Source organism: Daucus carota, chromosome 3 (assembly GCF_001625215.2).
Source record: "Daucus carota subsp. sativus chromosome 3, DH1 v3.0, whole genome shotgun sequence".
Lineage (NCBI taxonomy): Eukaryota > Viridiplantae > Streptophyta > Magnoliopsida > Apiales > Apiaceae > Daucus > Daucus carota.
This window is the reverse complement of record NC_030383.2, coordinates 47390970-47402809: the sequence shown is the minus strand read 5'-3', so window position 1 is coordinate 47402809 and position 11840 is coordinate 47390970. Positions and strand designations below refer to the sequence as shown.

The window sequence follows — 11840 nt, the reverse complement described above, 5'->3', positions numbered from 1 at the left end:
ATCAACATAATAATTGAAACCATGTGGACCAAATAGAAGCTCATCCAATTTCAAAGCCTTTGTTTTTTTAGTTGAATGATGCACGGTTCATGTCGGGCTTTTGAGTCCGAAGTTTTACCTTATATCGGATAAATGAATTAAGCACTTTATCAAGCACATGCAGAATAAAAGGGGCGCTTCAGCAACCAAAAGTTTCCAGAGCTAAAATGATAATAGACAATTTCTGTACATACACCAACAACCACTTTTTAATGAATTAAAATGATTTCTATCGATTCCAGCGTACACCAACAACCATGTTTTAATGTGGTGATGGATTTCCACCGATTCCAATCTCATTAATAATGATGACCTCTGCATGCACAAAAATCTTCACCAATAAGTGAAAAGTGTTTGCTAATATATGTTCATGGCACACACCATAAAGACTCAAATGATAATGACACAAGGTGTATTGATTCTTTAAAGTGAAAAACAGGGAGCTTTAAAAAAACAGGATAATGGATCATAGATTTAATTTAAAAAAATATAACATATGATTCTCCACTTGAAATGGAGTCATGGTTCACAGAATTAGAGTCTTTCACATCCCCATATCTACATTATACATAAAGAAAGTGAAAACAATGGTTAATGGACCCAAAATATATTACTCCACCCCAAGCACACTGCCCATGTTGATTAACTTGATTCTTTAATTCGCTTTATCAGATGTGATGGTATTGTAGCTGCAACAGTCTGGAATAAGCGCCTTCCGGTCGGCTGATTAGTTCTGAGTGACTGCCTTGCTCTACAATCCTTCCCTCTTGAACAACACCGATACTGTCCACCCCTCGTATTGTTGATAGTCGATGAGCTACCAGCACTGTTGTCCGACCCCTCATTAGCCTTTCGAGTGCTTCTTGTAGAACGCATTCAGATTCAGCGTCAAGTGCACTTGTGGCTTCATCTAGTAGAAGTATTGATGGATTTTTTAGAACTGCCCGAGCTATTGCAATCCTTTGTTTTTGTCCTCCAGAGAGTTGTACTCCTCGTTCACCTACTGGGGTCTTGTAACCTTGAGGCAAACCGCTAACAAATGTGTGCACATTTGCTGCACGAGCTGCTTCAATGACTTCTGCTTCTGTTGCACCATCCTTTCCATAGGCAATGTTATCAAGAATGCTCGAGGCAAAAAGAGCAGGCTCTTGTTGCACCAAGCCAATTTTAAGCCTCAGGCTCTGCAAATTCAAACGTCGGATATCTTTTCCATCAATCATAACTTTTCCAGCTGTTGGATCATAGAACCGTTCAATTAGTGCTATTACTGAACTCTTTCCTGACCCACTAGCCCCAACAAGTGCTTGGCTCTGGCCAGCTCGGATTCTGAGGCTAAAGTCCTTAAACACAACAACATCAGGACGTGAAGGGTATGAAAAGTCAACATGTCTTAGTTCAATTTCACCACGAATTGTTTCGATTGGCTCAGCATCAGGATCATCAGGCTCTATTTTTGTTGATCTATCGAGAATAGAAAATACAGATCCAACAGCTTCACCGCCCCTGATAATCTCAGGTGCGAGGCTAACAGTTTCAGCAACTGAATTGGCCGTGATGACTAAGACCACAAAAACCTTAATAACCTTTGAGAATGTAGAAACACCTCTGCTAACTAGGTGAGCACCATACCAAAGGATCAGAGCTTCAGAAGCATAAAGAGCAAGCTGCGAGAGCCCAAAGAGAATGCCAGCAGATTGGCTGCGACGAAGGCTTTGGAGCTGCGGGAGACGGAGTTCATGGCAAAACAGGGAGAGGATCTTGTCCTGTGCATTAAAGGCTGCAACTGTCCGAATGTTACTTACTCCTTCCCCTGCAATCATGCTGGTTTTTGCATGTGCCTTGGCAGTGTCTCCAGCAAATCCTTTCAGAGAAAGTTGCTGTTACATTAAAATAACAGAATTAAGAGTGATCACAATGTTTAGTAAAAAATAACTCAAATTACATCACCAAAGTTACAAAATATTTAGATCACATGACCCTATCAAATTCCAAATCTACCACTGGTTGCCTGTATAATAAAATAATCAGGGAAACTGCAACAGAGCATCCTACAGAATCAAGGCCACTACATGAGGAAAGATCTTTAACTTTATGAACTGTTTTCATGTTAACAACATGCAGATTATGATTAAGCCACTAAAACCTTCCCTACATATCGATTAAGTTATTTGTTCAAGTCAAAAAGGGCAAAAGTCGATTCTTTAATAATTTTTGGGATATATTAAATATATGCAGCACATAATGTGTGCTCCTAATGCATCATCAACTGCACTAGCAATGTTGCAGTGGCTGTGGAAGAAATCCATGTGAACAGGATGCGGGTCCCTGAAGTGTTTAGGTAGATATAATAGAAATGCACTCCATTACTGCATGTGCGTACTTTTAAGCTATCAATTTACTTTCACTGTGCAAACTTGCATGCCTAGTTTCGAAAACACTGTTGAACATACAGAGCCAAATGCAAGTGCTCTTCTTCAACCATGGTACCTCATAAGAAGACAACACTCTGTGATCCCAGAAATTAGAATTATAAATGGGGGGTGCGTATTTACACCCCTCAACCCCCACCCCACCCCACCCCACCCCACCCCCTGGTGCAGCTTAGACAGGATCAGAAGTCACACCCTGCCAAACCACTCCCTGACACTCAAAGTAAAATGCAAAATGAGCAGTAAGAAGAAGTTACAGATAGTAAACAAAGTAGGACTTGTCAAAATGCAATACATGTAGTCATGTATACTTTTTAATTATGTATGAATTGGTCACGGGCCAAGAATATCTGCAACTTCTGGCAAACACATAGTGGAGATGGTAAATCCTAGCAATCAAAGTGTTTCTGTACTGCCCCATATCCTATAGATATTACATTGTCACTTGGGTTGGGTCCATAAATTCAGACACAATACTGTGATATCTGTGTCATTTGCAGGGGTGCTGCAGAATGGTAAATAGTAAAAAGTAAAAAGCAAGTAATGGACAAAAAGGAAAGAGAAAAAAAGCACTAGACAACCTGAGATTTTGACGGACTTGATAAATTTTCAAACAAAATTCATCACCCCAAGAAATTATTGATAATATTTAACATTTTTCAGTGGCATTGAAGTTGATGGGTGATAAAAGAATCTTTGCTATATTATTTTCTTCAAAGTTTACTGCATTGTTATCTAACTTATTTTATGGCCCAGGTGTGGTTTTCTATGAGTTGTGCACAAGAATTGTAGGAACCACGTGCAGACCATCAGAATGGGGAGACTTTTAGTTAATTTTACTCTCTTGCCTTTTAATAGTATGTAAGTACTCAAGATAGATTCCAAAGCTCCATATCAACTTATAAGACTAACAAAGCTGACACTTCAATTAAAATACATGTGCAGGTTGCATATAGATTCTTTTGAAATGCCTTTAATGCCCTTCACCAAATCTTCTACTTTTTTACTATATGGTAAAGTGAAAATGTTAAAATATTCATGAGCTGTGGAATATCTGTGGGCACACATACCTGGGCAAAGTTGGCTAACACAAGAAGAGGGAAGGTGGCCAAGATGAGGAGTGACACCCTCCACTCCACTATGAAGGCAACAATGAATGAAGTGAGAAGGGATGTCATGTTTTGCAATATAACCGAGATCCTTTCAGCAATGGCAGATTTCACATCGGCTGCATCAGTTGCTAAGCGAGCTGCAACAAGGCTCGAGTTATGCTCATCCTCGTCGAACCATCCAACTTCATTTCTTAGGATTGCTGAACAATGAAGACAGATGTTATTTTGCAAATATACATGGCAATTATATAAATAAATTATTAAAATCGTGAATGAAGATCACAAGAAAAATAAAATGAGCTGAAATTGCATACCCGCAAGCATCATCCTCCTCACTCTTGTTGTAAGATTCTCTCCCATTATACTGAAGAAATAATGTTGTATCAAATATGCAACTACAGCATATAAACCTGCTCCAATGTAAATAAAAACAAATTCCTTTGTCTTCCTTTCCATGCTTGCAGGATTGCGATAGTAGAATACCTCAATCATATTGCTCATCACTATAGCAAAAGTTGGACCGATAAAACCAGAAAGAATGGATCCCACAGCACCCATGATTGAATAAGGCCATTCAGGAGCATTCAATTTTAAAAGCCGGAAGAAATAATTTCTTGGAGCAGGATTTTTTTTATCAGTTTCTGCATTTGACACCATCTCTATACGGCCATCAGCACCAGTGCTATATTGATAGCTCAGATTTCTTAAACTCCCTGATCGAAGACTTAGAGATTTTGTTGACAACGAATAGCTTAACCGTGATGAGCGAGCACGACGAGTTGAAGGATTCGAAAAGTCTCTATTTCCCACCATTTCCTGGAATCTGATTAAAGAAGCGTAGGCGCCAGCTTTAGCAATCAATTCTTCGTGTGTCCCTGTCTCAACAACTTTACCTTGTTGTAGAACTGCAATTGAATCAACATTTCTTATGGTCGAGAGACGATGAGCAACTACCACAGTAGTTCTCCCAACCATCAGGCGGTCTAGAGCTTCCTGAACAATGCTTTCAGAACCTGCATCAAGGGCACTAGTTGCTTCATCAAGGAGAAGGATTTTGGGATTCTTTAGCATAGCTCTTGCGATTGCAATCCTTTGCTTCTGACCACCTGAGAGTTGAACTCCTCGCTCTCCCACCTACAATAATTTTCTAATTATAACACAAACGACAAATTTACAGAACAACTAAAGTCCCCAACTGCCACTCAGATCAGCCAAAGACCTGCGGTTTCTAATGTCCTACGAATTTAATATAAACTTTATTCATAGAGTTATACTTCTAGGTTGTACAAAGCAGCGTCTATATACATACCTGAGTATTATACCCATTAGGAAGCAAGGTAATGAAGCTATGAGCATTAGCAGCAGAAGAGGCGGCTTCCACGTCAGCTATAGTTGCATCAGGCTTTCCATAGAGTATATTTTCTAGTATGGTGGTGGCAAAGAGTGCAGGTTCTTGGTTTACAAGACCCACCTGATCACGCAACCATTTCAACTGGAGTGTCTTTATATCCACACTGTCGAGTAATATCTGACCTGCACAGCCAAAAAAGACATTGAAGTGTTCGTTAATTTTATTACAAATTTTTGAAACTTCCTATATATGACTATGATATAGCTTCGATCAGCTACCTTGGCTAGGATCATAGAATCTTTCTATAAGTGAAACAACAGTGCTTTTGCCTGATCCACTACCACCAACAACCGCAACTGTCTTCCCTGCTGGGAAGTATATTGAGAAACCTTGGAAGATGATAACATCAGGGCGTGAAGGGTAGCTGAAGGTCACGTCTTTGAATTCAATGTTTCCATTGACCTCATCCAAACATTTTCCTTGAGATGGATCCTGGAATATCAACGGTTTTTGCTTGATAATCTCCATTAACTTGTACCCAGCTATCTTGCCCTTGCTGAATGCGCCAAGGTTTGAAAAGGACTGGCCTAAACTCCTGTGAAACATCAATTTCTAAAAAGTATGAATAAGCTTGCCTACCAGATCATCAGTTTAAAGGAAGAAAATAATGGAACCAAAATCTTACATGCCACCAACGATTGCGGAAAATATGGCAGTAAAAGCTTTCCCGCCATCCGTCTGTCCATTTCTGATAAATACACCCGCATACCAAAAAACAAGGGCCCATGACATACATGCAATTCCATATGTACATCCTAGTCCCAATCCTTTGGCCATCCCAGCTTTATATCCTAGCTTCAATGTATTTTGTATGGCATCTGAGTATGAATCTAGAGCCTTGCTTTCACCAACATATGAGTATACTGTTCTGACTTGTGCAATGGCCTATTCAGAAAGTATGAGATATTAGAAGCCACTGCACTAGTATAACTTACACTGAAGGCATAAAATCTTCAAACTAGGTCCATGCTAGATTTTGTTTGCAAAATTGTTATTGAGATATAAATCCATATATACAGAGGCGGAATTTTTTTTTAAGTGATACTAGTCAAGTGCAGTTTGCTTAATTTCATCTAACGGTGTGCTTAAGATGGCAAACAGGCGTACCTGCTCAGCAATTATGCCAGCATTAGCATATGATTCACGACTCTTGGACGTGAGACCGGTAAGAGTGTAAGCATACAATCCACCAGCGAATGCAATTCCAGGGATGACTGCAATGCTAAGCAGTGCTAGCTTCCACGCGGACACAAAACCAACCACCAGTCCCGCCAGAAATGTGGAAAGATAATGGATAAAGTTCCCCACCTAAATTTTCCATGAAAGAACCGAAACACAAACTCATCATTCTTTCAAAAACACAAACTCATCATGCTTCCAAAAACCAATTAGATGAAAGTTGCTTTAATGTCTGTAAAGGAGAAGCAAATTTGCAAAATCTAAGTTAGAAACTTCATTGATGATGGCTTCAATTCTGTAGGGTCCATCATCAATGCAAACCTAACACGCCATATAATTATCTTCCCCTCTTAGTGAAACACACTTATAAAGCACTAGTCTTAACACCTTCAAGCCTAAAAAAGTGAAATCACAAAATCACAAAAGAACAAAAATCAACCAAACAACATCATACAATCCTCATACCTTTTCACTAATGGCATCTTGAACAAGAAGCGTGTCCGTCGAAACACTAAACACTATATCCCCAGTCCTGGCATCCGTATCGTAAAATCCCACATCTTGCTTCAACACAGCCTCCAAATACTTCTTCCTCAACGCACTCACCTGCCTCTCCCCACTATACATCCAACATGCAATCTCTGCATTTTCAAATCAACCAAAATCAAACCAACCCAACCCATGTTAGCCTCACCCAATGTGAACTCAACAACACAGCTAACCATTCTGTTGCAACAGTTGTAGCTTAGTGAAAACAATAATGCAATAAATACTATACAACAAAATAGATAATAATATATTGACTAGAGGAAAAAGACACAAGGCCGGGTCCAAGAAGCACGTGCAACCTCAACACCAACCAATCTACTAGCCCAGAACTAAGTATGAGCAAGCATGATTTGTAACATATAAAGCATCTCTTAGTTTCTATATATACACACACATATATACATACACACAACTATATTTAGTTTCATAAAGCAAAATAGTAGTTAGAGTAATGAGGTAGATCAGCCTCACCTGCATACGATGAAAAGCAAACCACCAAGCCCAGGTAAACAAAATACAGAGCGTACTGCAACACAATCGAAATTTTCAATATTCATCAGATCTGTGGTCAAAAGTTACCGCAGTAAAAAAGTAAAAAAAAAACTGTGATGAGCAACGTGCCTTGGAGACTTCGTCGGTCATTTTGTGGAGATCGAACTGGTTTTTACCGAAGCCGTTTACCATTTCACCGAAGAGGAGGAAAAATACCGGCATGGAGGAGCCGTGAACAATGGCGCCGAGGCTTCCGGTGGTCATTAAGAGGTAATCGTACTTGTCAGCGAAGGCGAAGAGCTGGTAGAACGGTAAGCTCTGTTCTGTCTTCTTCTTGTCGGATTCGGGCATCGTTTTGGGCTCCGGGAGAGCTGGTTCCGCCATTGGAGTTGACGAGGAAAGGTTGATGAGGAGGAGAATGAGTTAGTTTGAGCGAGTGAGTGTGTGTTTCATGACAGAGCAGGAGAGAGATGGAGAGCAGAGGAAATGATGATGTTTTGGAGGACACTGCAGGGAGTGATGAAGGGAGATGTGTTGAGAGGGAGAGAGGAGAGAGTTTGAGAGAGAGTGTGTGTGAAGGAAGTGTGTGTGTATGTGTATATATAATGGAATTTATGAGTCCAAGAGGGAGAGTGAGGTTGTAAATGAGATATTAATTTAGGGAAAATACTACATGCACAGAATTAGGTACAGAAATATTCACAGAATGAGTATGTGCTCACTTGTGATTGGAATGGGCCCCCTGCACATGCATTAATAACACCAATTAAAACTCCCCACCTAGATTGCCATGTCATTTTGTGTAAAATTATGTACCCAATTTTGTGCATGTAGCACTGCTCTTTTTAACTGATACTATATCAAAATTTTGGGATTTGAATTTTAAATTATATTACAAAATCTGGTGATATTCAATCAGGATTTTAGTTTATGTTTATTAATATAATAATATCTAATTGAAATTATTTAAAATTCGTTAAGATCTGATAGTATTCACATGTTGATAGATTTTTTTGACATTCTGAAATGATTTGTCGGATTGTTCCGTGCATATTAGTTTTTTGAAATTCTACCAGAATTCATGCGATTTTGCAATATTATACTTAAATTTTGAAAGCCTCGTGTGAACTCGGACACATTTTCTCATGTTATCTGAATAAAATCAAAATTAGATACAATATATTAAATTCATATATCATGTATAATTTCTTAAAATTTCAGTTTGTTAATCCTTTTCAAAAATATCAGTTGAATACATTCATTAAATAATCTTTTAAAAATATTTATATCCAATTTTATTATATAAACATTTTCATGATTATAATTTGCATAGGAAAGGCATGTGAGAGAAAGTGACGCTGATAGGAGTAAGTAGCTGGTCAAACTGTCAATGGTCTCAGTGTATAAATATATACGATATGTACGACTACTATGTGGACTTGTCACACAGATACATACACGGGTTTTCATAACTCCTACGAATGTGTTTTCTGGTAAATTAGATGGTGCTGCTTTTAAATCGGCTTCCGAATTTAGTTAGAAGTATTTATTTGTATTATTGTGTGAAAATTTAAGAAATATTTGTAATTTTTTTGTTGAAATGCTGAGAATCCTGACTTTTGTTTCATGACTTCTACTTGTTTTCCAAACATTTTAATCACTTATAAATCTTAACTTATTTCTAACTTTTATTCAACTTCTTTATTTTAAGCAAAAAACACTTATTTTAAATTAACCCAAACAACCCCTAGATATTTGGCTTAAATCATATTCTTAGTTAAAAAATTTTAATTACATATCTCCGATTCACATCTAGGGTTCCTCGAATAATGTAATATCTCACGCCGGTTAAATCCTTAACCCTTCCCCTCTTCTTAAGACTGCAGAATGTTCTTGTGAAACATGACCGATACCATGTATATAAGCCGTGATTTCAAATCCAGAGGTTAATCGTACTCTATTTTTTTTTTTTATAACTGATTCATAATTTAATTACTTTATTGATTAAAGAGTGAAAAATTGTCTAGTTACCCTTCTTACAAATTAGACACACTTTTTCAAATAGTACTCTTCTTCAAAACTTCATTTTTATAAGAATATGTAGTGTAGCATTCTTCCAAATAATTAGTTTTTTATGGTATCTTTTAGTCTTATTTTTCTTTTTTACAAATCAGAATCTTCTAAATTAATTAACACACATACACAACACAAAACACACACCGAGACACACACGCGTAAAAAAATTCTTTATTTTTTATGATATCTTTAAACCTTAATTTTTCTTTTTACATTCTCAAAAAGAACAAAAAAAAAATACTATAAATTGAATATAGAATCTCATCTAAAATTTGAATTAAATTCTAATTTTGAACCAATAACACTTCATTAATAATAATTAATAATATCTAACATGTTAAATAACAAGTATGTATTAAAAATAACTTGATTCTATGTAAAATTTATTTTGCAACAAACAAACAAATAAATAAAATTCTAAATAAGATTCTGTTATATATTCTATAATAACCAATATTAATAATTTGGATGAACTCAAATGTTATATTTCATATATATATAAAGTTAAATTGGTATCATTTTCTATGAAAAACAAAGTATTATAATAGAGTTTTTTGTTGTTATTTATTTTGAGATGTTCTTCATGGATTACAACTCATATAAAGTATATTTGAGCTTTTCTTTTACGAGTAAAACGTATCGTTGTAGGAAATGTATATCAAACGGCTTCATTCATGTATTCGATAAGTATTTTTAAAAATATATTAAAAACTTGAAGTATTTAATCAAGATTTGAGATTATCCCAAAAACTATGATGGTATTAAATCACGATTTTAATTTCAGCTCAAAATTTTGGTGGTATTCAATTATGACTATCCAAAATCCATTAAAATTTGATGGATTTTCTTAAAATTTATAAAATGATAGATTTTGTGGTATTGTTTTAATGTATTTTATATTTTTTTGAAATCTCTCAGTAATCCACGAGATTTGAAAGAATGTTTATTATTTTTTTTGACAATGCAGGCTTATATACCTTACAAATTAGTATTTGTTCTACTACTTATCATTCAGTCACAATCCTAAAATCAATTGGAATCCAATGAAATTCATTTAATATTATTAATCCATTAAAATCTGAAGGAGATACATCCCTTTAATTTGTGTAATTCACAAGCCTGGTCGAACGAGTTTGCTTGTTTAGCTAAACGAGCACAATTTAAATGAATCGATCAAGTAACCTGTTTAAAATTACACTAAAATGGACATAATTAAAATTACACTAAACTGGTCTCTGATTACCATATCTTAGGTCCCGATATAGGTATTATTTGGGTTAGAAGAGGATTGATTAGTTTCAATCACCAATTATAAATAATTATGGTATTTTAAAAAGTTTATCCCTTTTTTAAATATTGTATCAAGAGTGATAGCATTTATAATATGTGAGAGTAAAAAGTAAAGAAAAAATTTATATCACGAGAGATTTTATTCTTGATTTGTGATAGTGAAACCCATAACGGATCTGTTCACCCCTAGTCTATTTTGAGAGCAATAAAAGAGAAATACATTTTATTTTTTTTTTTGTCAAAAAATACATACATGAGTTTAAGATTAATCCAACCTGGCCTATGCTAGCATTTCAAAAGATGGTAAAATCATATTTACAACTTTATTTCAAGTACCATGTGTTAAGTTGGGAAGAACGAAAGTGTATGAAGATGATAAATAGTGTAGATACTGACCAATATTCGAAATTGTAGGACAATAAAGCTGAGCTTTTGGCCAGAAAACCAAATTCAATGATTTAGAATTCGAACAAGGTACACATGCATCAACTGATATGTTCATAATGGTACTTGATAGCTTGTATTAACATATTATACCTATATCACTATATAATGTATGAATACATATCACATCATATATGCAGGACATCCTGGTACTTTTAAAAGATGTACATATGTATAGGAGGCTAAGGCATGGATTCAAACTAGGTTGTCACGGAGTTATTGGATTGGATGGAACCCATATAAAGAATTTCTACAATGGGCAAACTCTCACTACAACTGGAGTTGATATGAATGACTACATTTACTCTATAACATATGTTACTCTATACCTAATGTCCAATCTTTCACCAATTATATGGAGTTCATTAAGACAAAGAGTGTCAAAGCTTATGATTAGCTTACTGTTGTACCAACACATCATTAGTATAGATCAAACTTCAATACAACTAACAATTATGACATTCTTATGAATAATGTGTGTGAATTGTTCAATAAATTCATAATTTGCGCCAAAAAACACAAATTTTCAATAATTTGAGAATGATTAGCGGGAATCTTATGAAAAGGCTCCAGACCAAAAGGAAAAAAGGTGTGTTTTGGAGGATTTGGATGTAACATCCAAGTGTAAGAATATTATTGAAAAATTTAAGATGTGGAGTGGTAGATGTTATTATATATCTATATGGTACAATCCTTTTTAGATGATCACTATTTCTAGAAACATAGTTGTCATGTATCTCATCAAGTGGACTTGTGATTGTTGGTACTTAATAGGCATCCCATGCCATCATGCTATATGTTGCATTAATAAGTTTGGAT

At 35.8% G+C, this 11840-nt stretch overlaps 1 protein-coding gene across 1 annotated transcript; it reads right to left on the bottom strand.

The window, feature by feature from the left end:
* Positions 1 to 483: 483 nt before the first annotated feature.
* Positions 484 to 7833, bottom strand: LOC108214356 (ABC transporter B family member 19). The gene is made up of 10 exons (XM_017386312.2): positions 7341 to 7833; positions 7191 to 7245; positions 6636 to 6811; positions 6099 to 6299; positions 5617 to 5876; positions 5210 to 5526; positions 4890 to 5113; positions 3895 to 4714; positions 3539 to 3780; positions 484 to 1916 (listed from the first exon to the last, which is right to left on the bottom strand). The coding sequence occupies exons 1-10, from the start codon at positions 7593 to 7595 to the stop codon at positions 708 to 710; spliced, it is 3759 nt and encodes a 1252-aa protein (XP_017241801.1). The 5' UTR covers positions 7596 to 7833; the 3' UTR covers positions 484 to 707.
* Positions 7834 to 11840: the final 4007 nt, after the last annotated feature.

Excerpts from the sequence above, each read along its gene's own strand:
- LOC108214356 (XM_017386312.2), bottom strand. The coding sequence starts at position 7,595 with ATGGCGGAACCAGCTCTCCCGGAGCCCAAAACGATGCCCGAATCCGAC. Across the intron at positions 6,300-6,635 it reads AAGATGCCATTAGTGAAAAG|GTGGGGAACTTTATCCATTA; the intron begins GTATGAGGATTG and ends TGGAAAATTTAG. Across the intron at positions 5,114-5,209 it reads ATTCTATGATCCTAGCCAAG|GTCAGATATTACTCGACAGT; the intron begins GTAGCTGATCGA and ends TTGGCTGTGCAG.